The sequence below is a fragment of the Oryctolagus cuniculus genome, chromosome 19, assembly GCF_051225735.1.
Source record: "Oryctolagus cuniculus isolate XC-2025 breed Fujian yellow rabbit chromosome 19, ASM5122573v1, whole genome shotgun sequence".
NCBI lineage: Eukaryota > Metazoa > Chordata > Mammalia > Lagomorpha > Leporidae > Oryctolagus > Oryctolagus cuniculus.
Genome location: NC_142885.1, coordinates 51890001 through 51916318, shown reverse-complemented (window position 1 = coordinate 51916318; position 26318 = coordinate 51890001). Strand labels below are relative to the sequence as shown.

Sequence of the window (26318 nt, the reverse complement as noted above, 5' to 3'; positions counted from 1 at the left end):
GAGCCAGGTGCTTCTCCTGGTCTCCCATGGGGTGCAGGGCCCAAGCACTTGGGCCATCCTCCACTGCACTCCCTGGCCACAGCAGAGAGCTGGCTTGGAAGAGGGGCAACCGGGACAGAATCCGGCGCCGCAACTGGGACTAGAACCCAGTGTGCCAGTGCTGCTAGGTGGAGGATTAGCCTAGTGAGCCGCGGCGCCATCCTTCAGTGTGCACTTTTAAATCCCAGAGTCTTAGGTTAATGGCTAAGGGATTGGTGTCAGTGGTTGATGGATTAGGGTGCAGGCTTGATCTAGTTATGGTGTCTGAAGGTGAGGCCTTTGGGAAGAGACTGGATTGGACTCAGTAGCTAGTGTGGGGCCCATGACAGAACTGTAATGGACTAGAAGGAGGCAGTGAAGAGTCTGCTCCCCGGGCCTCTGCTTCCTGGCTCACCACGGCTCCTGCCTCTGCGCACCTTCTCCCGTATCAGACGCTAGATTAACACAGCTGCCTGATTTGGACTGGAATCTCCGAAAGTCTCAGCTGAAATGAGCCTCCCTCCTTCCTAGGAAGCTCCTCTTGGGTATTTCCCTTGTCACAAAAATCCACCCGGTGAAGCTCCCATCTGGAGGGCAGAGGGCACAGGGCGGTCGATATTGTCACGTACACAGAAAGGAAAGGGCGAGTGGAACCCTTGAAGTGGACTCAGTTTCTCGGTGTCTCTTGGGTTCTGTCTCCACACGGGGGAAGCAGTGTGTCTGTTGGCAGTCTGTGACGGGGTTGCTGTCATCCCCTGGAGTCTGAGGCTGCCTTCTAGCGTTAGGTCCCGTCTCGGGCGTCTCCATCCTCCCCGCCATAGGTCTGGCACACGGGAGAGTGTCCAAGGTTACAGAGAATCACAGCATAGGAAGTTGAAGCCTCACTTGCTACAGCCATTTCACCTGTTTCTCTGTGCCAAGAAGCTGTTTCTTTGTTTGATTTATTTATTTGAAAGTCAGAATTAGAGGGAGCGAGAAAGAGAGATCTTCCATCTGCTGGTTCACTCCCCCCACGGAAATGGCTGCACCGGCCAGGGCTGGGCCAGGCCTAAGCCGGGAGCTTCGTGAGTCTCCCACGTGGATCTAGGGGCCCAAGCGCTTGGGCCATCTTCCCCAGCTTTCCCAGGCAGGTTAGCAGGCAGCTGGATCAGAAGTGGAACAGCTGGCACTCAAAGTGTGAAGCCACAGTGCTGGCCCCGAGGCTGCTGCTTTATAGCTCCAAGTGTGCCCTTTAGGAGCCTTCCTTATGCAGTGAACTCAGAGTTCTTCTGAGAGTCACGTGAGCCAATGCATGGGAAAGCTCTTTTTTTTTGTTTGTTTGTTTTCAAAATGCTGTTATTTATTTATTTATTTATTTGACAGGTAGAGTTAGACAGTGAGAGAGAGACAGAAAGGTCTTCCTTCCGTTGGTTCATCCTCCAATTGGCACTATGGCTGGAGCTACGCCGATCCAAAGCCAGGAGCCAGGTGCTTCCTCCTGGTTTCCCATGTGGGTGCAGGGGCCCAAGCACTTGTGCCATCCTCCACTGCCTTCCTGGGTCAAAGCAGAGAGCTGGACTGGAAGAGGAGCAACCGGGACTAGAACCCTGCGCCCAAATGGGATGGCAGCGTCACAGATGGAGGATCAACCAAGTGAGCCATGGAGGTGGCCCCGGGAAAGCTCTTTAGAAAGGAGGAAGGCCTTTAAGAGTTGGAGGACACTGTTACACCCGTCATTCATTTGCTTTCTGGAAATTTGGAAGATCTTTAACTTTCCATACCCTGAGAGTAGAAGTTCTTAAAAGGTGGTGTAGAATTTCTAAGCACAGGTTACATTCATGGGGCAGGTGTTTTGGCACAGTGGGTTAAGCTGCCACTGGATGCCTGTATCCTCTATCCCTGTGCCTGGGATCAATTCCCCCCTCTTCATTCCCATTCAGCTTCCTGCTAATGTGCCTAGGAGGTAGCAAAGGATGGCCCAAGTGCTTGTGGCCCTGCCACCCACATGGGAGACCCAGATGGAGTTCCTGGCTCCTGGCTCTGGCCTGGCCCAACCCTGACTGTTGCAGACATTTGAGGAGCACCAGCAGCTGGAAGACCCTCTCCGTACCCCACCTTTTCTTTCTATCTCGCTGCCTTTCAAATTAATTAGTTAATTTTGAAAAAGATTACCTCTGGTACGAGCTTTCCAGTGCAGTGGGTTAAGCGGCAGCCTGTGATGCCAGCATCCTGTGTATGCACATTGGATCGAGTCCCGACTATTCCACTTCTGATTCTTCTCCCTGCTAATGCGCCTGAGAAGGCAGCAGAAGATGGCCCGATGCCTTGGGCCCCTGTGCCCACGTGGGAGACCCAGAGGAAACTCCTGACTCCTGGCTTTGGCCTGGTCCCGCCCTGGATGTTGGGGTATTGTAGCCATCTGGGAAGTGACTGGTACATGGAAGACCTCTCTCTCTCTCTTTCTCTCTCTCTGCCTCTGCCTCTCCCTCTCTGTAACGCTGCCTTTGAAATAAATCTTAAAAAAAAAAAAATAAATAAAAAGCCTGCAGCAGCAGCCCATTGGTCTTGGTGCCTTGTGCTGCGGGTGAGGAAGATGATCAGCGAGTATGTGGGTGAAGAAGCACTGATAAAGACCGTGTGTGTTTTCCGCAGGATGAAGGTCTCCTGCCAAGTAAATATTTTGAAGTCGACTTCCCGATGATAGTAACGAGGAAGCTGCACAACATCAAGTAAGTGTGGACGTCAGGCCCAGGGTCAGGGCTTCTCAGCAGTCTCATTCGCACGCACACACCCACCCTCTGAACTGGTACTTTAAATAAAATCCTACTTCTTATGTTAAAAACTTTGTTTAATGAACACAGGAGTTTCAGCTTCTAGAGATGTCTGATCCTTCCAGATTGGAAATACTGTTCAGGCTTCTTCTTTTCCGGGTTATCCTTTGAAAATAAATTCTTTACCTTTTCTAAAACAAGATTGCATTTTATATGAAACATGCTATTAATATGGAAGTGGCATTTCTGATGCCCTGGGAACTGCAGACTACACTGAGCTGTTAGAACTCTGCATGAAATGAGAGTAAATGGGCTCTAAGTGAAGCCCAGAGGTGGTTCCCTCAGATAAAGAGTAGATTGCTGCTGTGTTTACCTGTTGGGATATTGAGTTTGAGTCTCCGATTGCTGATTTTTTTCATATGTTGGGTTGGTGGAGTTATCACAGAAATGTTACTAAACTTTAGGTTTGTGTAAGAATCACTTCTTTCTATTACCTAAGGCAGATCACAGCTACTTAAAATTTTTGTTTGAGAATAGGCAAGAAACTCAAATATTTAGAAAATTCTTGTTAGCCTGTCTTTAACTGTTTCTGAGTTTAAGCGCTTTTTGATCACTTTGTGATTTGCCCATTAAATCTTGAATATACTATTTAGCAGCCCTAGTCTGAATATACACTGAATTCTTATTGTGTGTGCCTGGGGTCAAATGTATTTACCTAGTGGCTCTGCACAGTAGCAGCGTGTACAGGCTGAGCACTCCTGATCTGAAAATCCCAAATGCTCCTAATTCTGACACTTTTTGAGCATTGTGTCTGAGTGGGGATAAGCAACAGAGAAACTCTACGCAAATATTAAAAAAAAAAAATCCAAACTCTGAAACATTTATATTCCCAACATTTCGGGTACAAGCCCCTCCCCCTGTGTCTGCCCTGTCACTAGCAGGATCTGCACTTTTGCAGCCAGGGAGCTCTTGAGTAAACTGACTCATCCTTCTCCGTTGTCCCGTCTTCCCTCAGATGCAAGCCTGTCCTGCTGAACCCCATTGTGGAGTTACACTCAGAGGACACGCTTCAGATGGGCAAGTACTCGGAACCCGAGGAGTGCAGTGTGAATGCTGGAAGCATTTGTTTGCTACCTGTTTTTCCTTTTCCTTCTTAAAGATGTGTGTGTGTGTGTGTGTGTGTGTGTGTAGGGGGGTTTTACACAACATATGCGGCTGCTGATAGATGCTTACTTGTAGCACAGTTACAGTGAAGGAATTTACAACGACTTTCTGTGTGACTCTTCTTAGATGGCCTTAGGTCCCCAAGCTTAAATTTTTTTTAAGATTTGTTTTTACTAATTATAAATGCAGAGTGACATAGAGAGAGGGCGAGACAGAGATCTTCCATCTGCTGGTTCACTGCCCAAATGGTTGTAACAGCCAGGGCTGGGCCAGGCCAAAGCCAGGAGCTTGGAACTCCATCCGGGTCTCTCATGTGGGTGGCAAGGGCCCAAGTACTTGGGCCATCACTCTACTGCCTTCCCAGGCTCATTAGTAGGGAGCTGAATCAGAAGCAGAGTGGCTGTGCTCAAACCAGGGCTCTGGCATGGGATGCCAGCATTATAGGCCGCAACTTAACCCTCTGTGCCACAACACTAGCCCCTTAAATCAGTTTTTTTAAAGAACTGCAATTAGTTGCTAGCATTTCAAAAATAGATTTCTCATGAAAAATCTCAGTTGCCACCTACCCCTGGAAGAATCAGGATGTGGTAACATTAGACCCTAATTCCAACACGGCAGTAATTGATGGCAGCTGCCTCATTTAGAGGAACTGTGCCTCCTCCAGGTCTGGCCTCCATCCACTGTCTTACTTGAGCAGCTCCACTCATGTATAGTATCTGCTGGGCCCCTGCAGTCTGGTCAGTTTCTCTGCCCAACTTTTAATTAGGAATGTTTCTATCAATACTCCCCTCACCTCTGAGCCTTTCAAATTACGAGAGTCTCTTTCAGAATCTTCCGTTATTTTCAGTTTGTGTCTGATAGAGCATTTAAAAGAGTGTATTAGTTCCCAAGATCATAAAACCTGCTCTGTGAAGATAGCCTTCTGTAAAGGTCAGTGTGGGAAATATCCCCACCTGTCCCCCAAGAGATGGACTCAGACTCACAAGTTCAGGGAAAACGAGACTTTGTTGTTGGTCTTGCAAGATCAGATGTCTGAGGAGCAAGCACACGCAGGAAAGTTACAGGAAATCATGTGTGTATCCTAGCACAGGTCCTCCCCTGGTTCCTCACTGGCTGAGTACTGTGGGGTGTGCAGTCTTCTCCCGAGGTCACCTAAGTGATAGTTACCTTTCTCAGTCCCTCTCTGCACTTTAATTTCCTCTTGTCAGTTGCTTACTCCATAGCATCCTGTTTGCCTGAACGACTCTGCAACTCAGCCAACAGTCATTTTCCATGCTGTGTTGAGAAAGGACCACCAGACATTTTTTCCCCCCACCCCCAGAAACCTCTTATTTAAGGTATACAAACTTATGCATTTCATAAATACAAATTTGGGAACATAGTGATTCTTCTCACCCTACCCTTCCTCCGACCTTCACTCCTACCCTTCTTCTTCCTCCCTCTCCTATTCCCATTTTTCTGTTTTAATAAAATCTATTTTCAGTTAATTTTATGCATGTAAGATTAACCCTACTCCAAGTACAGAGTTCAACAAATAGTATGAGGAAAAAAAACACAAAAAAACTGTTCCTCAGCAGTTGAGACAAGGGCTGTTCAAAGTCATCTGCTAGTTCACTCCCCAATTGCTTGCAACAGCCAGGGCTGGGTTCAGGCTGAAGCTAGAAGCCAAGAACTCCATCTGGGTCTCCCACATGTATGATAGGGACCCACGTTCTTGTCCCATCACCACTGCTTTCCCAGGTACAGTGGCAGGAAGCTGAATTGGAAGCCAGAGCAGCCAGGACTCCAACTGGTTCTGTTTTGTGGAATGCCAACCTCACAAGTGGCAGTTAACACATGGTACCACAGTGCTGCCCTCCCCAGAATGAGTTTTTAAAACAGAAATCAAGGCAGTCCATACAGCAGACTCATGGAATGATAATTGCTTCAAGAAGCACTCTGACCTCAGAATCAGCCCTGAAGGCATTCTGGTTTGGCTGAAAAGCCCATGAGGGCATTTCAGGTGTGGAAAGCCAAGGCACTGTGGCAAAAAGTGTCCTACATACATGAAGGACTTCTGTGGGTGAGACCCCGGTGGAAAGAAGTGAAAGGGTATACTTTTCTTTGAAGGGAGGAGAGAACTTCATTTTACTTATGGCCTTGTCTAAATAATGAAGGAGTTTGTGGATTTAAAAGGCTTCCATAGCCTAGGCATCTCATGTCAAAAGCCTCAGGTGATCACTGACATCATAGTAAGAGTGTTAATTGTTAAATTAACAACAGGAGTCACTGTGTACTAACTTCCCATGCAGGACCTCTGTCCTCAAAGGGTTGTATTATGAGAGTTAATAGTAAAACTTGTTCCCAAAGATTTACTTTGTTTTAGTGTATTAAGTGGAGGATACTCTTCTGTCTCATAAATTATAGTTATGTCTAGGTGCTCGCGGGCCTCTGTGTGCCTCCTGATTTATTTTCAGCCACAGTAACCCTCATCACCACAGGGGTCTGCTGCTGTCCTCTGAATGTGCCAAGGCATCCTGTGCCCCAGGCCTTTCCTCTTCCCTCCGCCGGGTCTTCTCTTCCTTCGCAGTTTACTTGATGATCTGCTTCTCATCCCCTGTTCTCAGTTCAACCCCCACCTCCTCCGAGAGGCCTTCCCTGACTACCAAGCTGCGGAGCAGTCTCCTCTCCTTGCTGCCTGAGGCGTCACTCTTCTCACACTACCTTCTCTGGTTGCTTCCCAGGACCACGTCCTCTGATGTCATCTTAATTATGCATTTATTTACTCGCTTGCTCGCCCTCTCCCTCTGCCGTGGAAGCTTCCTGAGAACACCTGTGTGCTGTTGCAACACATCCCCAGCAACTAGGACAGTACCCGGCACCGGGAGTGCTGAGTGAGTAAACACACACACCTTACCTGAACGACTCTGCGCTTTTGTCACCCATCTCAGCTCCTTGACGGAGTGAGTGGGTGTAAGGAAAAACAGTCAACACAGACATTTCAGAGCGTTCCCCGGCCTCACAGTTGAGCCCTCAGGAGGAGGGTCTGTCCAGGGAGAAGACTGCCCGACGAGGAAGGGCGTGCAAGGAGCTGGCAAGCTGTGTGGCTGGAGCTGGCATGGAGGGAGGAGTGTGGTTCAGGGTGAAGCTGAAGAGAAGGTGGCAGGGACAGCATCACCCGGGTTCTCCAGCCCTGCTAAGAATGCAGATTCCATGCTGAGAGAGCTGGGAAACCGTCCTGCATGCCCTTCGCCACACGTGGCCTTGTTCCTGATTCCTTTTCCCTGCAGGATGGGCAGGGACCAAGCCTGCTTTTCTTCAGCCTATCCCAGAACATAGTGCTCACTGAGTATCAGAGGGTGGACACGTGGACACAGGAAATCCTCTTTATGGCCCAGCAAACCTTCAGAAGTGTCTCCATTGTTCCTCTCCCCACCCCCTACCTAAAAAGTGTCCCAGGGAAAATCTATGCATCTTTGCAATCCTCACCAATAATTGGTCTTTCATTGAAGACATGGTGCAGGCAATTGATGGGATCCACCAAACATCAACACACTGCTCCTGATACACTTACTTGGTGGTGATGGAATAGATCCTTAGTTCTGTGATACAGCAGCACTGTGGACTGTGGACTGTGGACTGTGTGTGTGTGTGTGTGTGTTTTACTGTGTTACTTTATAAAGCTTGATGCTTTTCCAGGTTAACATAATTAAAGCATAGGAGCTTGATGAGGCTGATAATTAAAGTCTGTAGAAGCTTTTGCCCCATTAACAAATCCCTGCAACACATGTGGCTTCGAGCATCAGCTGTCTCTTAGGTCACAATTCTGCAGCCTGACCAATCGTGGGTTTGTTTTGGTGGACCTTCGAGCACTTGGCTAGATTTCATCGGGGGTCTAGTCTCTGCCAGAGACCACACTGTGTAGCAGGCATTGACTAGCCTAGGGGACCCACCTTTCTTGGCTCATAGTGCCCTGTGTCTCAGCAAATGTTTCACAGAACCCTGAGGCAAGTAAACAAACAAATGCAGCAGTTCTGTGTATCACTTATTTGGGTTCAGACATCTTAAATATTTACATCCTAACAACTTAATTAGTCATTTGGGAAAATAATGCACATTACGTTGAAGGAACAAACGCTATTTTTATTTCACTCTTGAATAATCACAATTGCGACTAATGAGCTGTGTGCCCTCGTTGAGCACTTGATGCTGTCACTTTGGTATCAGCTGGGACACTGCCCCGTCCACCTTGATGTTCACACAGTACTTTTCAGCCACACCAGTGTCTGTTACTTGGCTTTGGGAAGATAGGAGGTCAGGAAAGGAATGCACAGCAGTCTAGTGCTGAGCCTGGGGCTGAGTCGTGCTCCTGGTTTGCTTCTGTCTGACCAGCGCCGAGCCTCTGCGTTTCCCTCAGAGATGTAAACTATCTCCTCCACCTCTGTGAGTCTGGGCCCACCCCAGGGCCCCATGGCATATGGTTCAGGATCTAGGGAGCTCAGTGCATTGAATCTGAACTGTAATGGCATGAGATGGGCATTGTCTACATCAAAGATCAAAGGAAAGGTAACCTTGAGTGGTGACGGAACTTGCGCAGAGCCACATGGTTAGCAAATGCCGAGTAGAAATGTGATCTCAGGACTACTTGAGACCAATGCCCAGGCTGCTACAGATTCACTTCAGAGAGAGTTTTTGCCTTGGAGACACTGTTCTGGGGAAAAGCCACAGTGTGCCGTTTCCCCTGGCAGAGAATAATTAGGATTATTTAAGGATTTTAAACCATCTAAACCATCTAATACTGACTAATGATTTTTTTTTTTTTTTTTTGGACAGGCAGAGTGGACAGTGAGAGAGAGACAGAGAGAAAGGTCTTCCTTTTGCCGTTGGTTCATCCTCCAATGGCCAGTGCACCGCGCTGATCCGAAGGCAGGAGCCAGGTGCTTCTCCTGGTCTCCCATGGGGTGCAGGGCCCAAGGACCTGGGCCATCCTCCACTGCACTCCCGGACCACAGCAGAGAGCTGGCCTGGAAGAGGGGCAACTGGGAAAGAATCTGGCGCCCCAACCGGGACTAGAACCCGGTGTGCCGGTGCCGCTAGGTGGAGGATTAGTCTATTGAGCCGCGGCGCCGGCCTAATGATTCTTGAAATTTGTGTGTAACTTTGATGCAGTGTTTCTTAGTCTCAGCACTGTGGACATCTTGAGGGCATTGGATGACAGCAAAATCTTATGATGGCCATTAGCGCCCTCTAGTGTGACCTTGCAACATGTTCCCTGGTGGCAAAATTACCCTGTTTGAGAACCATTGCTTTACTTCAGAAATGACCAAAGTCTATTCTGGCCATATATAAATTGATTCTTAATTTTTCAAACCACAGTATGATGTCATATTTTCTTTTTTTTTTTTTTTTTTTTTTTTTTTGACAGGCAGAGTGGACAGTGAGAGAGAGAGACAGAGAGAGAAAGGTCTTCCTTTGCCGCTGGTTCACCCTCCAATGGCCGCCGCTGCAGCCGGCGCACCGCGCTGATCCTGGCAGGAGCCAGGAGCCAGGTGCTTTTCCTGGTCTCCCATGGGGTGCAGGGCCCAAGCACCTGGGCCATCCTCCACTGCACTCCCTGGCCATAGCAGAGAGCTGGCCTGGAAGAGGGGCAACCGGGACAGAATCCGGTGCCCCAACCGGGACTAGAACCCGGTGTGCCGGCGCCGCAAGGTGGAGGATTAGCCTATTGAGCCACGGCGCCGGCTCATGATGTCATATTTTCAGGGCTTCTCCCTCTTCCATCCTCTTGGGAATGAGTCATCTAAAGAAGTGTGGATCACAGAAAGAACCACCGGTAGCCATAGAGAGTGTTCGTTGGCTTTTCAGGACAGGGTGGCTATGATCTGTTCCTGTAGAAAGTTCCTACGTATCGCACTAAACACTCTGAGTTCCCTTCCATTTTTTATTCTCTTATGAAACAGAATGAGGAGCAGAGGGAGGGAAAGCATCGTGGAGCCCATTTCATCCACGAGTTATTTTCCCCAGCAGCTCACAGCGTCATCCCAAAGGTTCCAGGGATTTTCTGTTCTTCCTTGGTCTCTGCTAGTGCTCGTGTCCTCCACAGTTGCATTCTGGTCCCTGCAAAATGAAGTCAACATCCTTCCAGGGCCGGCGCCGTGGCTCACTAGGCTAATCCTCCGCCTAGCGGCGCCGGCACACCAGGTTCTAGTCCCAGTCGGGGCGTCAGATTCTGTCCCGGTTGCCCCTCTTCCAGGCCAGCCCTCTGCTGTGGCCAGGGAGTGCAGTGGAGGATGGCCCAGGTGCTTGGGCCCTGCACCCCATGGGAGACCAGGAAAAGCACCTGGCTCCTGGCTCCTGCCATCGGATCAGCGTGGTGCGCTGGCCGCAGCGCGCCGGCCGCGGCGGCCATTGGAGGGTGAACCAACGGCAAAGGAAGACCTTTCTCTCTGTCTCTCTCTCTCACTGTCCACTCTGCCTGTCAAAAAATTAATAAAAAAAAAAAAAATCCTTCCAGGATAGATCATCCATCTGCTTTTTTTTTTTTTTTTTTCCAAGATAATGTTTATTTGAAAGGCAGAGCAACAGAAAGGGAGGGAGATACAGTGAGAAAAAGAGAAAGGTAAGCTGGCACTGGGCGTATCGTGTCATATGGGCACCAGTTCAAATCCTGGCTGCTCCACTTCCACTCCAGCTCCCTGCTAACACACCTGGGAAAGCAGAGGAAGATGGCCCCAGTCCTTGGGCCCCTGCACCCACGTGGGAGACTTGGATGAAGTTCCCAGCTCCTGGCTTCAACCTGTCCCAGCCTTGGCTGTTGTGGCCGTTTGGGAAGTGAACCAGTGGATGGAAGATCTCTCTGGCTCTTGTTTTCTCTCTGTATCTCTGCCTTTCAAATAAAACAAAGCTTAAAAAAAAAAAAAAAGTCAGGAAAGTAATAAAGGGGAAGCAGGGAAGCCACAGTCTGCCCACATTGCCCCAGTGCACAGGCCAGAGAAGTCATATCAGAGCATGAAGGCCCTGTCCTGTCCTGTGCAAGCAAGCAGTGCCTGAATGCATTAACAATACGTGTGTCTGGCCTGAGTTTTCCATCCCTGATGGAAAAAAAAAAAAAGAAAAAGATACAAAACACCAGCATTTTGGAGCATCCTGTTCTCTAGCTCAGGGAAGACGGATCTGACTCAGATTAGGAAGGTAGCTTGCAGAGTAAAACTCCCCTGTCAGCATAGTCACTCCCAGAAACTGAGTCAAGCCACACAGAGCTGCAAGGCATCGGTGACTGGAGGTCACGGTGAGCTGGCATCACAGGGAATCTGGTCGTGCTGGATCGGGCCCCTCAAGTAACAGGGTTTGATGACTGTAACACACACCACCATCACAACACACTTGCTCAGGGGTTACACAGGCTGTGTACGCACCGCAGATCCAGGGGCAGCGTTGCAGGGCAGTGGATAGGCTACTTCTCACAATGTCTGCATCCCTCCTTGAAGCGCCTGGTTCAAGACTATTCTGCTTCCAGTACAGCTGCGCTTCATGCACCTGGGAGGTAACAGATGACAACCCAAGTATTTTAGTTCCTGTCACCCGTGCGGGAGGCTGAGGTGGAGTTCCTGACGTCAGTTTGGCCCAGCCTCGGCCAGTGTGGGCATCTGGGAGACTGAACCAGGACATGGAAGAGTGTGTGTGTGTGTGTGTGTGTGTGTGCGTGCCTCTCCTCTGTAACTCTTTCAAATAAAATCGGTCTTAAAGAAATAACAGATTTCTACTCTTGGAAGATCTGCAGAATCAGCCCATCAGACTATGCTTATTTGTTTTCAAAGTTTTATTTGTGGCTGGCGCCGTGGCTCAATAGGCTAATCCTCTGCCTTGTGGCGCCGGCACACCGGGTTCTAGTCCTGGTCGGGGCGCCGGATTCTGTCCCGGTTGGCCCTCTTCCAGGCCAGCTCTCTGCTGTGGCCAGGGAGTACAGTGGAGGATGGCCCAGGTCCTTGGGCCCTGCACCCACATGGGAGACCAGGAGAAGCATCTGGCTCCTGGCTTCGGATCAGCGCGGTGCGCCAGCCGCAGTGGCCATTGTGGGGTGAACCAACAGCAAAAGGAAGACCTTTCTCTCTGTCTCTCTCTCTCTCACTGTCCACTCTGCCTGTCAAAAAAAAAAAAATAGTTTTATTTCTTTTATTTATTTGGAAAGTAGGGTTACAGAGACAGGGAAAGAGAGAGATTTTCCATCTTCTGACTCACTCCCCTGATGGGAGTGAGCATCCGCTGCTTTCCCAGGCACATGAGCAGGAAGCTGGATTGGAAATGGATCAGCTAGGACTCACAGCGGCACCATGTGGGATGTGTCGCTGCAGGCAGCCACTTTCCCCACCATGCCACAACACCAGGCCCCAGACTGTGCTTCTTAGCAAGCCCTCCCAGTGATTCTGATGTCTGCGAGGCTGAGAGCCCTGTGTACACCATTCCATCCCACCAGGGAGAATATGGAAAACAAAATGTTTCCATTTAAAGTGTACTCTTTTAAGCATAACACATCACAAACTGGCACAACAGTAGCAGCCTGCCCATGGGTACCAGTATTTTAGGGAGCTTGCTTGCTGATCTCTTAATTCTACTTTTTTTTTGTTTAAGGATTTATTTGTATTTATTTGAAAGGCAGATTTAATTGTATTTATCTGAAAGAGAGAGATAGAGACACAGAAAGAGAGGTTTTCCATCCGCTGATTCACTCCCCAAATGGCTGCAATGATCAGGGCTGGGCAGCCCGAAGCCAGGAACCAGGGGCATCTTCTGGGTCTCCCACGTGGGTGCAGACGTCCAGGCACTTGGGCCGTCCTCCGCTGCTTTCCCAGGGTCATCAGCAGGGAGCTGGGTCACAAGTAGAGCAGCCAGGATTTGAACTGGCGCCCATATGTGATGCCAGCGCTGCAGGACGGGGCTTTAAAACCGCTGCACTACAGCGCTGGGCCCTGTTAATTCCACTTGTGGTGATCTACTCTAGAGAAATAACTGGACAGGTGCTTCATGGTAATATATACACAGAAGAAGTTTTTAGAACAGGTGTGGGGTAGTTCCATTTTCTTTTATCTGCTCAGTGTATGTGAGAGAGGGGGAGAGAGTGTGTTTTGTTGTGCCCAAGATCTTAGCACATAGGCAGAAAGACTGGAATGTTACATACCAAAGCACTTACAGTTATATTTGGACATTGTGATTTTTGATCAGTTTTCACCCTCCTCTTACCTAATGCTTTTTTTTTTTTTTAAGATTTATTTTATTTATTTTGAATGACAGAGTTACAGAGAGGTAGAGACAGAGAGAGAGGTCTTCCTTCCGCTGATTCACTCCCTAGATGGCTGCAACGGCCAAAGATGTGCCGATCCAAAGCCAGGAGCCGGGAGCTTCTTCCATGTCTCCCATGTGGGTGCAGGAGCCCAAGGACTTGGACCATCTTCTCCTGCTTTCCCAGGCCACAGCAGAGAGCTGGATTGGAAGAGGAGCAGCTGGGACTAGAACTGGCGCCCATATGGGATGCCGGTGCATCAGGCTAGGGCTTTAACCCACTATGCCACAGTGCCGGCCCCAACCTAATGCTTTTAAAATGTTTATTTTCATCTACTTGAAACAGTGAGCATGTGTTTTTATAATGGGTAAGAATAGTAAAGTTACTTGAATGGTTAAAAAGCCTCCTACATTGAAATTATGTTTTCTTGGTGAATTTCTGCTGAAGTTATTCTCCCTCATTGCATTTGCAGATGGACACATGTTGGATTCAAAGAGATATGCCATTGTTGGAGCAGACCTCCGAGACCTATCTGAACTGGAAGAGAAACTAAAGAAATGTAACATGAATACACAGTGAGATTTTTTTTTTAACCTCTTATGCGTTCATGACTTTATGCTCATCCTGAGATAAGCCCACTGGCAGATGCAGCACGATGCCTGGGGCCCATTTTCAGTGTGGATGTTTTCTCCTCTCATGGCTTCTTGAGTCATTTTCTGGAATTTTCAAGGAACACCTTTGCTCAAGTTTGTACCCGTATCGGACTCACCCATACTCCCCTCCCCACCCCCTTTTTCACTTTGAGAGGCAGACACATACACAGGTAGAGAGAGTGTGAGTGCATGCACCTGTCTGCTGGTTTGCTCCCCAAATGCCTGTGACAGCTGGAGCTGGGCTCGGGCTGAAACCAGAATCCAAGAACTCTATTTGGTCTCCCACATGGGAGCTTTGAAACACCAGGAACTCAAGTGGTATCTTAACTGCTAGGCCAAATGCCCACCCCTTGACATTATGTTTTTTCTTTACGATTCTTTAAAGTTTTGGCATTACTTTTTTAAAATACTTGTGCCTAGTGTTATAAATAAGTTTGAGAGAATATAGTTGTATGGATAAAAACACAATTGCAATGTATAAAGAAAGGATTAGTATCAGAGTGTATAAAGAATGACTACTGTTAAAAACACCTGCAGCTCAGAAGCAGCTAAATGTCCTGTGAGAACTTGAGTAGTAATCCCATGAAACTCTTTTACTCCCTCCAAGTTGGCACAGACATAAAGTTGACAGTGTCAAGTATTGGCAAAGATGCAGGGCCTAGGGAGTGGTCTTACACCACTGGTGGGCGTGAACATGGACCAGTTGTGAGGAACACTGAGAAAGTATCTGGTGGAACTGAATGTGTGCACCACATGGTACAATAGTTCCGCTGTTGAACGTTCCCCGACGAGGTCCTGCACACATGCGTAAGGAGGGTTCCCATCATCTGCACTGTTGGATTGATTGGAAGGCAGAGTGACAGTGAGAGGGAGAGACATGGACAGGGAGACAGAGTGAGGAAGAGGACAAGCTTCTGTCCTCTGGTTTACTCCCCAAATGGCCACAACATTTATGTCTGGACCACGCTAAAGCCAGGAGCAGGAACTCCATCCGGGTCTCCCACATGGGTGCAGGGGCCCAAGCACTTGGGCCATCTGCTGCTGCTTTCCCAGGCCCATTAGCAAGGAACTGGATCTGAAAGAGAGCAGCCAGCGCTTGACTTGGTGCTCCAAATACGGGATGGCAGCATCGCAGGTGGTGACTTAACCTGCTACACCACAATGCTGGTCCCCGTCATATCTGATTTTAACTGTTGCTTATGATTGTTCTCATGGTTTCTAGAAGAGAAGATAAAAATAATTTCCTAACCCAACACTGAGAGATAACCATCTTCATAAACTTTATGTCAGAATTCATAAATGTATGTTTTTCTTTAAAATATGAGGTGATCATACTTCACATACAGTTTGGGAACTTTTGAAAGAATTGAACATGAGCCTGCCTTGTGCCACAGCAGGCGGGGCTGGAGCCTGCAACACCAGCATCCCGTATGAGCACCAGTTGGAGTCCTGGCTGCTCTACCTCCAGTCTAGCTCTCTGCTGATGCAGCTGGGAAAACAGTAAAAGATGGCCCAAGTGCCTGGGTCCCTGCACCCGCGTGGCAGACCTGGATGGAGTTCCTGGCTCCTGGCTTTGGCCTGGCCCAGCCCTAGTCAGTGTGACCATTTGGAGAGTGAGCCAGCATATAGAAAATCTCTTTTTCTCTGTCTCTCATTCCTCTGTTATCCTGCCTTTTAAATAAATAAATTAAATCTTCAAAAAAAAAAAAAAGAGAATTAAATATATATGTGTGTCTGTGTAGATATATAATCACTTATTTGCTTATTTATCCTCTCAGCAAATAATTGAGAACATCTGAGGTACAGGAACTCCCTGTAGAGCCATAAACAAAGCAGGGTATACGTTGTGGGGTGAGGAAAAGAGCTGTTAGCAGCTCGTTATATTTGACTGCTTAGTTACTCCCGGGGCACCTGCTCTGAAGTGTAGGGAAGCGGGCAGTAGGCCCCGCGTCTGGGGACGGGGGGCAGCGGTGCTGAAGCATCGCACTGGTGAGCTGCATAGCAGTCCGTTCGGTGGATGTAGTTATTATTCCTTTCAGCCAATCTCTTGTTGCTGGCATTTGATTTCCTGCAGTTGATTTTTCTCCTAAGATCTCTCACCAGTGAAAATGAATGAAAAGAACTCATTTCTTTCATGGGAGAAATAGTAGGCTGACTTTGTTTCCATTTTATTTATTTACTTATTTATTTGAGAGTCAAGACCCACACATACACACACACACACACACACACACACAGCTCCTATCCACTGGTTTAATTCCCAAAGCCCACAGTGACCCCTGGGTGGGGCCAAAGCTGAGAGCCAGGAACTCAGTCCAAGTCTCCCCATGTGGGTGAAGGAAATTCAATTACTCGATCCATCACTGCCACCTCCCAGAGTCTGCGTTAGCAGGAAGCTGGAATCAAAAGCTGGAACTGAGGCCGGCGCCGCGGCTCACTAGGCTAATCCTCCGCCTAGCAGCGCCGGCACACCGGGTTCTAGTCCCGGTTGGGGCGCCGGATTCTGTCCCGGTTGCCCCTCTTCCAGGCCAGCTCTCTGCTGTGGCCAGGGAGTGCAGTGGAGGATGGCCCAAGTCCTTGGGCCCTGCACCCCATGGGAGACCAGGAAAAGCACCTGGCTCCTGCCATCGGATCAGCGCGCTGGCCGTGGCGGCCATTGGAGGGTGAACCAACGGCAAAAGGAAGACCTTTCTCTCTGTCTCTCTCTCTCACTGTCCACTCTGCCTGTCAAAAATAAAAAAAAAAATAAATAAATAAAAACAAAAACAAAAACAAAAGCTGGAACTGAATGTTGAACCCAGGTACTAGGATATAAGATACAGACATCTTTTTACATCTTTTTTCATTAATTAATTATTTTTAAGGAATACAAATTCTGTATGTGGAACTTTAGGAATATAGTTATTCTTCCCACCATACCCGCCCTCCCACTCCCACTCCCACCCTTCCTCTTCCTCCTTCTCCTCTTTCTTTCTTCTTTTTTTTTTTTAATAACTTTTTTAACTTTTATTTAATGAATATAGATTTCCAAAGTACAGCTTATGGATTACAATGGCTTCCCCCGCCATAACTTCCCTCCCACCCACAACCCTCCCCTTTCCCACTCCCTCTCCCCTTCCATTCACATCAAAATTCATTTTCAATTCTCTTTATATACAGAAGATCAGTTTAGCATATATTAAGTAAAGATTTCAACAGTTTGCACCCACATAGAAACACAAAGTGAAAAATACTGTATGAGCACCAGGAAACTAATAAAGGCACATCCTTCATTTGTCACGGGAACAAAATAAAAAGCGAACGCAGCTCCTTGATTTGATTTTGATTCCCGTTTCCACTAGCAGAAGCACACAAGGACAGGAGCCCCTTCCTGTTCTGTTCGCTGCCTGATGCTGAGGGCCGGGAATGCTGTCACAGGAACAGAAGGTGCTCTTTCACTATTCTGAACAAACAGGACACATGTCTGCTGAGTCCCTGTGCGAGGCGTCGGCAAAACAACAGTAAACACATCCTGGATCTCCGCCTGGGATTCTCAGCCTCCCCGGGGAAACTCAGCACAACCAAAATAAAAGGCAGCGGCTCCAACAGAGACCGAAGGAAAGAGGTAGGAGCACACAGAGCAAATCAAGGTGCACCTCACAGGAGAAATATCCCAGGAACATCATCTCGGCCGCGTGGAGCAGTGGCAGTAACAACAAATCACTCACAGCCGGCCCCTCCCACGTGCGAGGCTCTGTGGCCAGCGTTTGCCAAGCTCAACTCACTGACCCCCCTGACAACCCCATGGGGTGGACACTGCCCTGGTCCTCCTGCAGAGAAATGGAAACTGAGGCACAGGGAGCGCGAGTGAGAGAGAGTGAACTTTGCAGTGCTACCTTAAGTGGGTCAGGGAACACCTAACACCCTGGGAAAGCATGGTGGTGGCCATGTGTGTGAGGGTGCTTCCAGGCGAGATCAGTGCGCTGGTCTGATGTGAAGACCCAGCCACAACGTGGGCCGAGGGTCTGCAGAGCCTGAAAAGGAGGTGAATTGATCTTTTGCCTTCACACCGGGGCAGACTGGGCTCCTGCCTAGATATCAGCGGCTGCCTCTGAGCTCCGTAACTGACACCCACTGCCTCGGGCTCCAAGTTAGAGCCTCGGCTTCCCCGAGTCTGAGGGCGGCAGACTTGGACTCAGTCTGTGTCACACGACGGGCACCCCAGCGTGCATCTCCAGCCGCTCGCGACCCGTCATGGGACTTAGCTGCTGTCGTATGAGCGGACTCCCCTAATCCACGCCCCTTTGTGTACCTGCATACTCTCCAGAGAGCCCTGAGAACCACAGCCAGAGTCAGCAAATCCCTGAGGCCACAAAGGGCCTGGGGCCCACCTGGCCCTGGGATTCAGGTGGCTGGCACCAGTGTCTGAACTTGTGACCAGTCACCTCCTTTCCAGTGGAGAGCTCCCGAAACCAGAGTGGGAAAACACGGTGAGTAGCGAGGGCAGACCGGGGGTTTCTGGTCACTGGCAAACCCCTCGGACAAAGGGACAGCTGCCACCTCGCTCCAAGCAGACTCGGTCTTCCTGCAAGTGCCTGCAGGGTCCACTGGCCTTGCCTCAGGGCTTCGAGGATTAGCAGATAATGTGTACACCCAAGGTGGGACGTGGGAGGGAAAATGCTGACATGAAAATCCAGTTTGGTTAATGCTTAACTGAACCAAAGAGTAATTCTCCACGTCTGAAAATGAGTTTAAAATATATTATAGAAACCACTAGGGATGTTAAGAATATGATTTTTTAAAGAACTCTTGGGGCAGTCTTTGTGGCACAACAGTTTGCCTGCCACTTGGGATGCCTGCATCCAACACTGGAATGCCTGGGTTGGAATCTCAGCTCTGCTTCCAATCCAGCTTCCTGCCGATGCACACACACTGGGAGGTAGTGGGTGATGGCTCAAGCACTTGGGCCCCTGCCACCTACAGGGGAGACCCAGATAGAGTTCCTGGCTCCTGTTTCAGCTTGGCCTAGTCCTGGCTGTTGAAGGTATTGGGGGGACTGAACACGCAAATCAAAGATCTCTCTCCCTCTCTCCATATAGCGCTCTTTCAAATAAATAATTTTAAACAAACATGTTTTTATATAAAGGTTTATTTGAAAGGCAGAGTTACAGAGAGAGAAAGAGAGAGAGAGAGAGAGCTTCCATCCATTGGTTCCCTCGCCAAATGGTTACAATGGCTGGAGCTGGGCCAGGTCAAAGCCAGGAACCAGGAGCTTCTTCTGGACTTCCCTAGTGGATGCAGGGGCCCAAGCACTTGGGCCATCCTCTGCTGCCTTCCCAGGTGCATTAACAGGGAGGTGGATCGGAAGCGGAGAGCTTGGACTTGAACCGGTGCCCATATAGGATGCCGGCGCTGCAGATGGGGGTGCAACCCACTGCACCACACAGTTGCTGGCCTCTAAATAAATCTTTTTCAAAAACCTTCTATTCCTCAATTTAAAAACTTTCCTAAGGAGGGGAGGGAAGACCTTAAACAAACAGAAAACCCCAAGAAGTACTCTGATACCATTCCACCTGTGGTGGCTGTGGTAACTTACAAGGATGCCTTGGCATGGTGCGGTAGGGGCAGCATCTTTCTACACAGGAAGAAACTCTCCAGGGACTCACCTGAGATGACTGCTATGGGTTGATGGGTTGTGGAAATGAAAGGCAAGCAGAGAGGTGAGCAGGCTTCATGGAAACTTCTACGCAGAAGTTTGTCCTTCGTGAGTACTCTGGGGTTGGGTGAAGGGATGTGGATAAAGGATCCACAGCCGTCTGGGAGAAATCCCCAGGCCCACTGTCAGGAAACCTTGTGGACAGAGTGGAGTGGCCCGGGCCAGGTTCCCTCTGTCTTTAGGGAGGAAGGAAAGTCTAGGCTAAGAGCACCCTCTGGCCTCAGTGTGGTGCTGGGAGAAGTGGCTGCTGTCCCTGGGAACCTACGCCCTTCAGGCCCCAACCCAGTCTGGAGCTGGAGTGCAATAGCATGAGAGGGAGCAAGACCTGAGAGCTGCAGGCTGGAGCCAGCGAGCCCCCTGCTCCCACTGGGAGGGCCTGTCTCATCAAGGGAGCCATCACAGAGATGGACTGGAGTCTCATCTACCCAGGACCTGAGCTGAGGTCACAGTGCCCGTGCCCTGGCCAGGCCCTCCCTCAGCCCCACCCCAACACCTGGAACCTGAGAGTAGGCCTAGCCCCATGTGACCCTCATCACAGAACACCAAAGTTTCAGATCCCCTTTTATCACCAAGCAGCCAACTGTGTTTCTTTCCTACTCCAGACCAGGCTAATTTGATACCATCTCACATAAACACACACACACACACACACAGAACGCACAAGCTTCCAACCTCACTTATGGATTTTTTTCCCATGTCCTTAAATAGCATTTTTAAAAGTCTCTATTTTGTTACCTGTAATAGATCTTCACTGAGGACTTCTGTTTTCTCGGCTCTGTGGGAAAAATTGAAAGTTCCGAGTTAGATATCCAGAAATGAAAAGCAGCTCACGAAGTGTAACAATTACTAGTCTGGAGGTTAAAGCAGAACAATCGGAAATAAGTGATCAGGGGAAATACTTCACCGACTTTCAGATCAGGGGACAACTTAGAAACACCAAAGAAACAGAAGTTTACAGAGCATAACAGCCACAGAGGTGACCTCGAACGGCTGCTGCCTACTTCAGTGGGTCTGGAGTGAGAGTGCACTGTTAACAAGGCCCTCCCTGCTCCAAAGCCCACTACAGGAGCCTACAGACCACGCTACCGAGGCTTCCATTTCAGTTCTTAGAATGATCATTTCCACGTTTCATAGCCTTACTGAAACAAGCTAGGCGCGAGCCTAGAAACAATGCAAAGATGCAAGCCTAGGCCATCAATCACAGTAGCAGTTGAGTGTGCCCTCCTGACTTCTCCCCACCTTCACTTCTGGAGAAACAGTGGGTTTCCATAACTGTCCCTCTGCTATGCTACAGAACTATTAACATCATCTACCTTTCCAGGAAACGGAGGCGGTGGCCAGCACTCAGAAGACGGGCATTCTAAGCTGATGCAGTCTTGGCTGCCAGACCATAATAACTTTGCCTTTTCTCTACAGTTCAGAAGGGCTGCATCACGGTGAATACCTGAAGCTGCCACAATTTAAGTGCATTTTTGGATATCTGGTTCAAAGAGTGACTGGACTCAAGTCATTTGATATCCCTACCAAATTTCCACTGAAATGAACGAGGAAATTTTTAAGAGAAAGAAAAAGTCTGTATCTGCCAAAAACAGTGATAGGTCTGGGAAGAGGCCAAAGTAAACCTAAAAACATAAAGCCTTTCTATAAGACATATTGTAGGGCAGGGATTTGGTTTGGCACAGCCGCAAGACATTGCTCGGGATGCCAGCATTCCTCATTGGAGAGTCTGGGTTTTGCATGCTCCTGGTTGTAGCTTCCTGCCAATGCACACCCTGGAAGGCAGGTGATGGTTCAAGCACTTGAGTCCCTGCCTCGGATGGGGGAGACCTGGACTGAGTTCTGGACTCCTGACTTTGGCCTCGTCTAGCCCTGGCTGTTGTGAGCATTTGGGGAATTCAGAATGGATGGGGAGGAGTAGGGGTGAGAAAGACTGTGTGATCTTGGCTATGAACTAATGCAAGAGAAGGAAAAAATATTGAGCCAAAAAATGAATGGGACCCCTGGAATGACCTCAAAACACTGCTTAGCTAGAGCAGTACCAGCTATGGGTGAGGGCAAGAAGTACCACGGACCCCTCCGCCATCCCAGCCTACACTCAGGGCAGCAGCATGTTACTCAAGCTGGACACTGTCAGAGAGGGTCCCAGTACCAACCATCACAGCAGCGTCCCTGCTAACCTGCAGGTGCATGCAGGAGTGGCTCTTTAACCAGCTGCTGCAGGAAACCAGAACTCTGACCTGACCAAAAACCTCCAAGGGCCAAAGGCTCCAGCCAAGACTCCAGCCCCCACTTCAGCTTCACGCCTGAGTGTCTCCAGCAGCAAGCTGAAGTATGCCATGCTAGCCCTTCCTGGACACATGGCACAGGCGAAGCTGAAGCGCCAGACACGGGTAGTCGCACAGCTAGGTCATGTGCAGGAACACGGCTAACGGGAGACCACAGCTTCCCCATCACAGCCTTCCCTGCCGCTCACCAGCACACCCACCTCCGCCTAGCAAACACCCCTCCTGGGCTCTGCAACTTTCTCCTTTTCTGCTCTGGCCAGGGTCCTGCCTCCCAGGGTGTGACTGGCAGGACTGGATCCAGAGGCACTCTGATGGGAAGTGGATGTTCCAGGCCGCAGCCTAACCCACTACGCCACAATGTCCACCTCTCTTTTTGAAGTACCCTGCATATCCTCTTACAAAACAAGTTACTCTTAAAAATAATAGGAGAAAACTTATTCTAGAATTCCAATGTGGACTGCTAGCAAGTATGGGAGAATCAGTGACAACCCAGCAGTATACTAGAGCGGGCTCAGGAGAACTGTGTTATGTCCATCTTTCCACAGCTCCTTGTTCAGGGAACTCACACTAGTAACTTAAATCAAAATAAAATACACAAACAACTACAAACAAATCAAATCAGGGTTTTTTCTTTTTTTGACACCCTACTTTAAAACATTTATGAGCACAATGCTGCAACAGTCACAAATAAATAAGGCAAAGGTGAAAGATAGCAAGTAGGGGCTGGTGCTGTGGCACTACGGGTGAAGCCACCATCTGCAGCACCAGTATTCCTCATCGTATCCCAGCTGCTCTACTTCTGATCCAGCTCTCTGCTGTGGCCTGGGAAAGCAGTGGAGGATGGCACAAGTAGTTGGGCCCCTGCACCCACATGGGAGACCCGGAGGAAGCTCCTGGCTCCTGGCTTCAGACTGGCGCAGCTCCAGCAGTTGCAGCCAATTGGGGAGTGAACCAGTGCATGGAAGAGCTCCTCTCTCTCTCCCTCTCTCTCTGCCTCTCTCTCTCTGTGTAACTCTGATTTTCAAATAAATAAATAAATCTATTTTAAAAAAAGAATTTATTGTGTTTTGTGATAAGCTATTTACTATGATTCTTAATTTTTAAACTACATGCATACATGGTTCCAAACTTAAGACAGTATGTGAGGGGTCTGCACTGTGGCGTAGCAGGTAAAGCTGCCGCCTGCAGTGCCGGCATCCCATATGGGTGCCACTTTGTGTCCTGGCCGCTCCACTCCCAATCCAGCTCTCTGATAATGACCTGGGAAAGCAGAGGAAGATGACCCCAGTCCTTGGGGCCCTGCACCCACGTGGGCGACCTGGAGGAAGCTCCTGGCTCCTGGCTTCAGATTGGCACAGCTCCAGTCGTTGCAGCTATCTGGGTAGTAAACCAGCAGATGGAAGACCTCTCCCTCTCCCTCTGCCTCTATCTCTCTGTAACTCTGCCTTTCAAATATTTTAATTAATTTAAAAAAAAGAGTGTGCTATATTTTTAAGTCACATTCTTGGTATGGTTAGAGATGAAGTACCTCCAACTTAAAGCAATGAGTCCAACTGTCAATCTCTACAAAAGAATAATAGGACACAGACCTCATCCAAAATAAAAGTTGGTATATTTATTGTCCTTGTCCCAAAGTAACACTGTTATGTTTTAAGTTTAGAGGTCATTTACCTGAAAAGGTCTTTGGAAGCGGAGAAATATACTGAGCATACTATATGAAAATACAGGCATACTGTTTAAATGTGAGTTTGCCTTATGTTCCCTGCCTTTGTGGATATTCTGCATAGTATACGAATAAGATTAATTTTAAGAAAAGATTCATTGTGCCTTAGATTTTAAGGTTCACTGAAATTGGCCAGCACTGCGGCTCACTAGGCTAATCCTCCGCCCGCGGCGCCAGCACACCGGGTTCTAGTCCTGGTCGGGGCGTCGGATCCTGTCCCGGTTGCTCCTCTTCTAATTCAGCTCTCTGCTGTGGCCCGGGAGTGCAGTGGAGGATGGCCCAAGCCCTTGGGCCCTGCACCCGCATGGGAGACCAGGAGGAAGCACCTGGCTCCTGGCTTCAGATCAGCACAACGCGCCAGCCGTAGCGGCCACTTGGAGGGGGGTGAACCAATGGAAAAGGAAGACCTTTCTCTCTGTCTCTCTCTCTCACTGTCTAACTCTGCCTGTCAAAAAAAAAAAAAAAAAAAAAGATTCACTGAAATTATTAAAAATGACCTATAATCAGGAAAGATGACGCTCAAATGGCAAATCAACATTGCAGAATATAACGTACAAACTGGGGTGGCTCCCTCACAGAGAGATTCCTCTGTTGGCCCTGTGCTAACTGCACCTTAAGTTTATGGACCCATTAGTGTCCCTACCTCCCCCATTCTGTGATCCAAATGATCTGATTTCCCGCATCACAGTGGATGCCCAGCTTAGCCTTATCCATCCTGGACTGGGAGTGTTCATATTTGTCAGTGACGGGGAATTTTTATCGAAGGGAATCTATTCAGAATACTGGCCGAGGCACCCACTCACTAGCCAGATAGATTAACCATAGAAATTTGTTGGTTTTTACCAAGATGTGTTATTTTTTTTCATGGTGGGGTTTTGTTTTTTGTTTTGTTTTGTTTTGAGTTTATTAAAGCAAAAAGAGCAGGCAGGGGACAGACTGGATTTATCAAGACACTGACAGACAAGAAATTAAAACAGTAGACAAAGTGATCCACTAATAAAAACAATGCTTGCTAAGTCAGATTGTATTAAGTCAGACATTTTGCTGCACAAACCAAAACATTTGGCCTATGGGTCTTTTCTGCTTTGTCAGAACCTTCTTTGTGTTCGAGGTTCTGTGCTTGAAAACACACTTGAACGCTTCCTGTCCATGACTGCAAAAACAATACGAATCAGGAAGGAACTTCCCACTCGCCGTGTCACCCTGCGGCTTGTTGTTCCCTGGGCAAGCCCCTCTGCAAGTTCACTGGCCATTCAGACGGGGCGAGAGCGGCCGGATTTTCAATTTACGTTTTGGTAAAGCACATTTCTCCTTATGATGCCTGGGGCCGCAAAGCAGCAGAGCTGTGCAGGCCTTCGTGCGCTGCTCACCTTTCCCCCACACAAGGTGTGGTCACCGCCAATGCTTCAGTGGTGGCCAACAGGAAGTTTCACTCAGCCCACTTACCAGGCAAGGAAAAAACAGAAATGTTCCCAATCAGAAGGAGTTCATGGTACCAAAGGAAAAAAGCAAAAATGCTCAAGACCAGCAGACAGGGTCAAAGGAAAATTTCCAATTGGCCTGACAACTTCCATCTCCACTCAGGGGCTGACTTGCGGCACAGTTACTGTCATCACTGTCACTACACTCCACTGCCCAATCCCATGGCTCATAGCCTCCAGGCTGCTTCCCAGGATCCCAACTCTGCCCCCTGGGGCATCTACACCTTCATAGACCGTGCACGGCAAGAGCCACGGGCAGAAACACTCAGTGCAGGCTGTGGTCTCCAAGCACCGAGTGTCACTGACCTACTAGACCCCGAGTCCCATGGGGTCAGAGACCAAATCCGTGTGCTCCTGCCCAGAGCCTTCCTGCCGTGAGAGAGGTGCCAACGGACCAAGGGATGGCAGTCTCAACCACAGGGGAAGGGTAAAAGAAAACAGCTGCAAGGGGGAAAACGGAATACAACTAGGTAGAAAGGCAGCCATCAGGTGTACAGAATTGCCTTCTGCAGTAAAATCCACAAAGACCACAACTGAAATATGTGACAGTGTTTCAAAGCCTTTAAAAATGGCAAAAAAAAAAAAAAAAAAAAAAAAAAAAAAAGGTAAAACCATTCACATTCACAGTTCTTAAACTTTATGTTAAAAGAGGAGTGGCTGGGGCCGGCGCCGTGGCTCAATAGGCTAATCCTCCACCTTGCGGCGCCGGCACACCGGGTTCTAGTCCCGGTTGGGGCGCCGGATTCTGTCCCGGTTGCCCCTCTTCCAGGCCAGCTCTCTGCTATGGCCAGGGAGTGCAGTGGAGGATGGCCCAGGTGCTTGGGCCCTGCACCCCATGGGAGACCAGGAAAAGCACCTGGCTCCTGGCTCCTGCCAGGATCAGCGCGGTGCGCCGGCTGCAGCGGCGGCCATTGGAGGGTGAACCAACGGCAAAAGGAAGACCTTTCTCTCTCTGTCTCTCTCTCTCACTGTCCACTCTGCCTGTCAAAAAAAAAAAAAAAAAAAAAAAAAAAAAAAAAAAAGAGGAGTGGCTGGTGCCGTGGCTCACTTGGTTAATCCTCTGCCTGCAGCACCGGCATCCCATATGGGTGCTGGGTTCTGATCCCAGTTGCTCCTCTTCCAGTCCAGCTCTCTGCTATGACCCAGGAGGGCAGTGGAGGATGGCCCAGGTGCCTGGGCCCCTGCACCCGTGTGGGAGACTAGGAGGGGGCACCTGGCTCCTAGCTTCGGATCAGCGTAGTTCAGGCCGAGGCGGCCATTTGGGGAGTGAACCAAAGGGGGAAAGACCTTTCT

At 49.0% G+C, this 26318-nt stretch overlaps 2 protein-coding genes across 3 annotated transcripts in view; one reads left to right on the top strand and one right to left on the bottom strand.

The window, feature by feature from the left end:
• LOC138843237 (leucine carboxyl methyltransferase 1) overlaps positions 1–13781 on the top strand; it is a 41118-nt gene extending 27337 nt beyond the window's left edge. Inside the window, exons 4-6 of the mRNA XM_089321733.1 lie at positions 2650–2726; positions 3784–3845; positions 13661–13781. Coding sequence (XP_089177859.1) covers positions 2650–2726; positions 3784–3845; positions 13661–13767 — 246 coding nt within the window. The 3' untranslated portion in view covers positions 13768–13781. The remainder of the gene's footprint in view (positions 1–2649; positions 2727–3783; positions 3846–13660) is intronic.
• LOC103348590 (uncharacterized) overlaps positions 9839–26318 on the bottom strand; it is a 53809-nt gene continuing 37329 nt past the window's right edge. Inside the window, exons 2-4 of one of the 2 annotated variants that reach the window (XM_070064574.2) lie at positions 20272–20311; positions 11327–11447; positions 9839–10028 (exon numbers count right to left, since the gene is read on the bottom strand). In XM_070064574.2, coding sequence (XP_069920675.1) covers positions 9940–10028; positions 11327–11447; positions 20272–20311 — 250 coding nt within the window. In that variant the 3' untranslated portion in view covers positions 9839–9939. Of the gene's footprint in view, positions 10029–11326; positions 11448–19356; positions 19637–20271; positions 20312–26318 lie in introns of those variants that run through there. The other variant, XM_089321734.1, reaches the window with a different exon arrangement.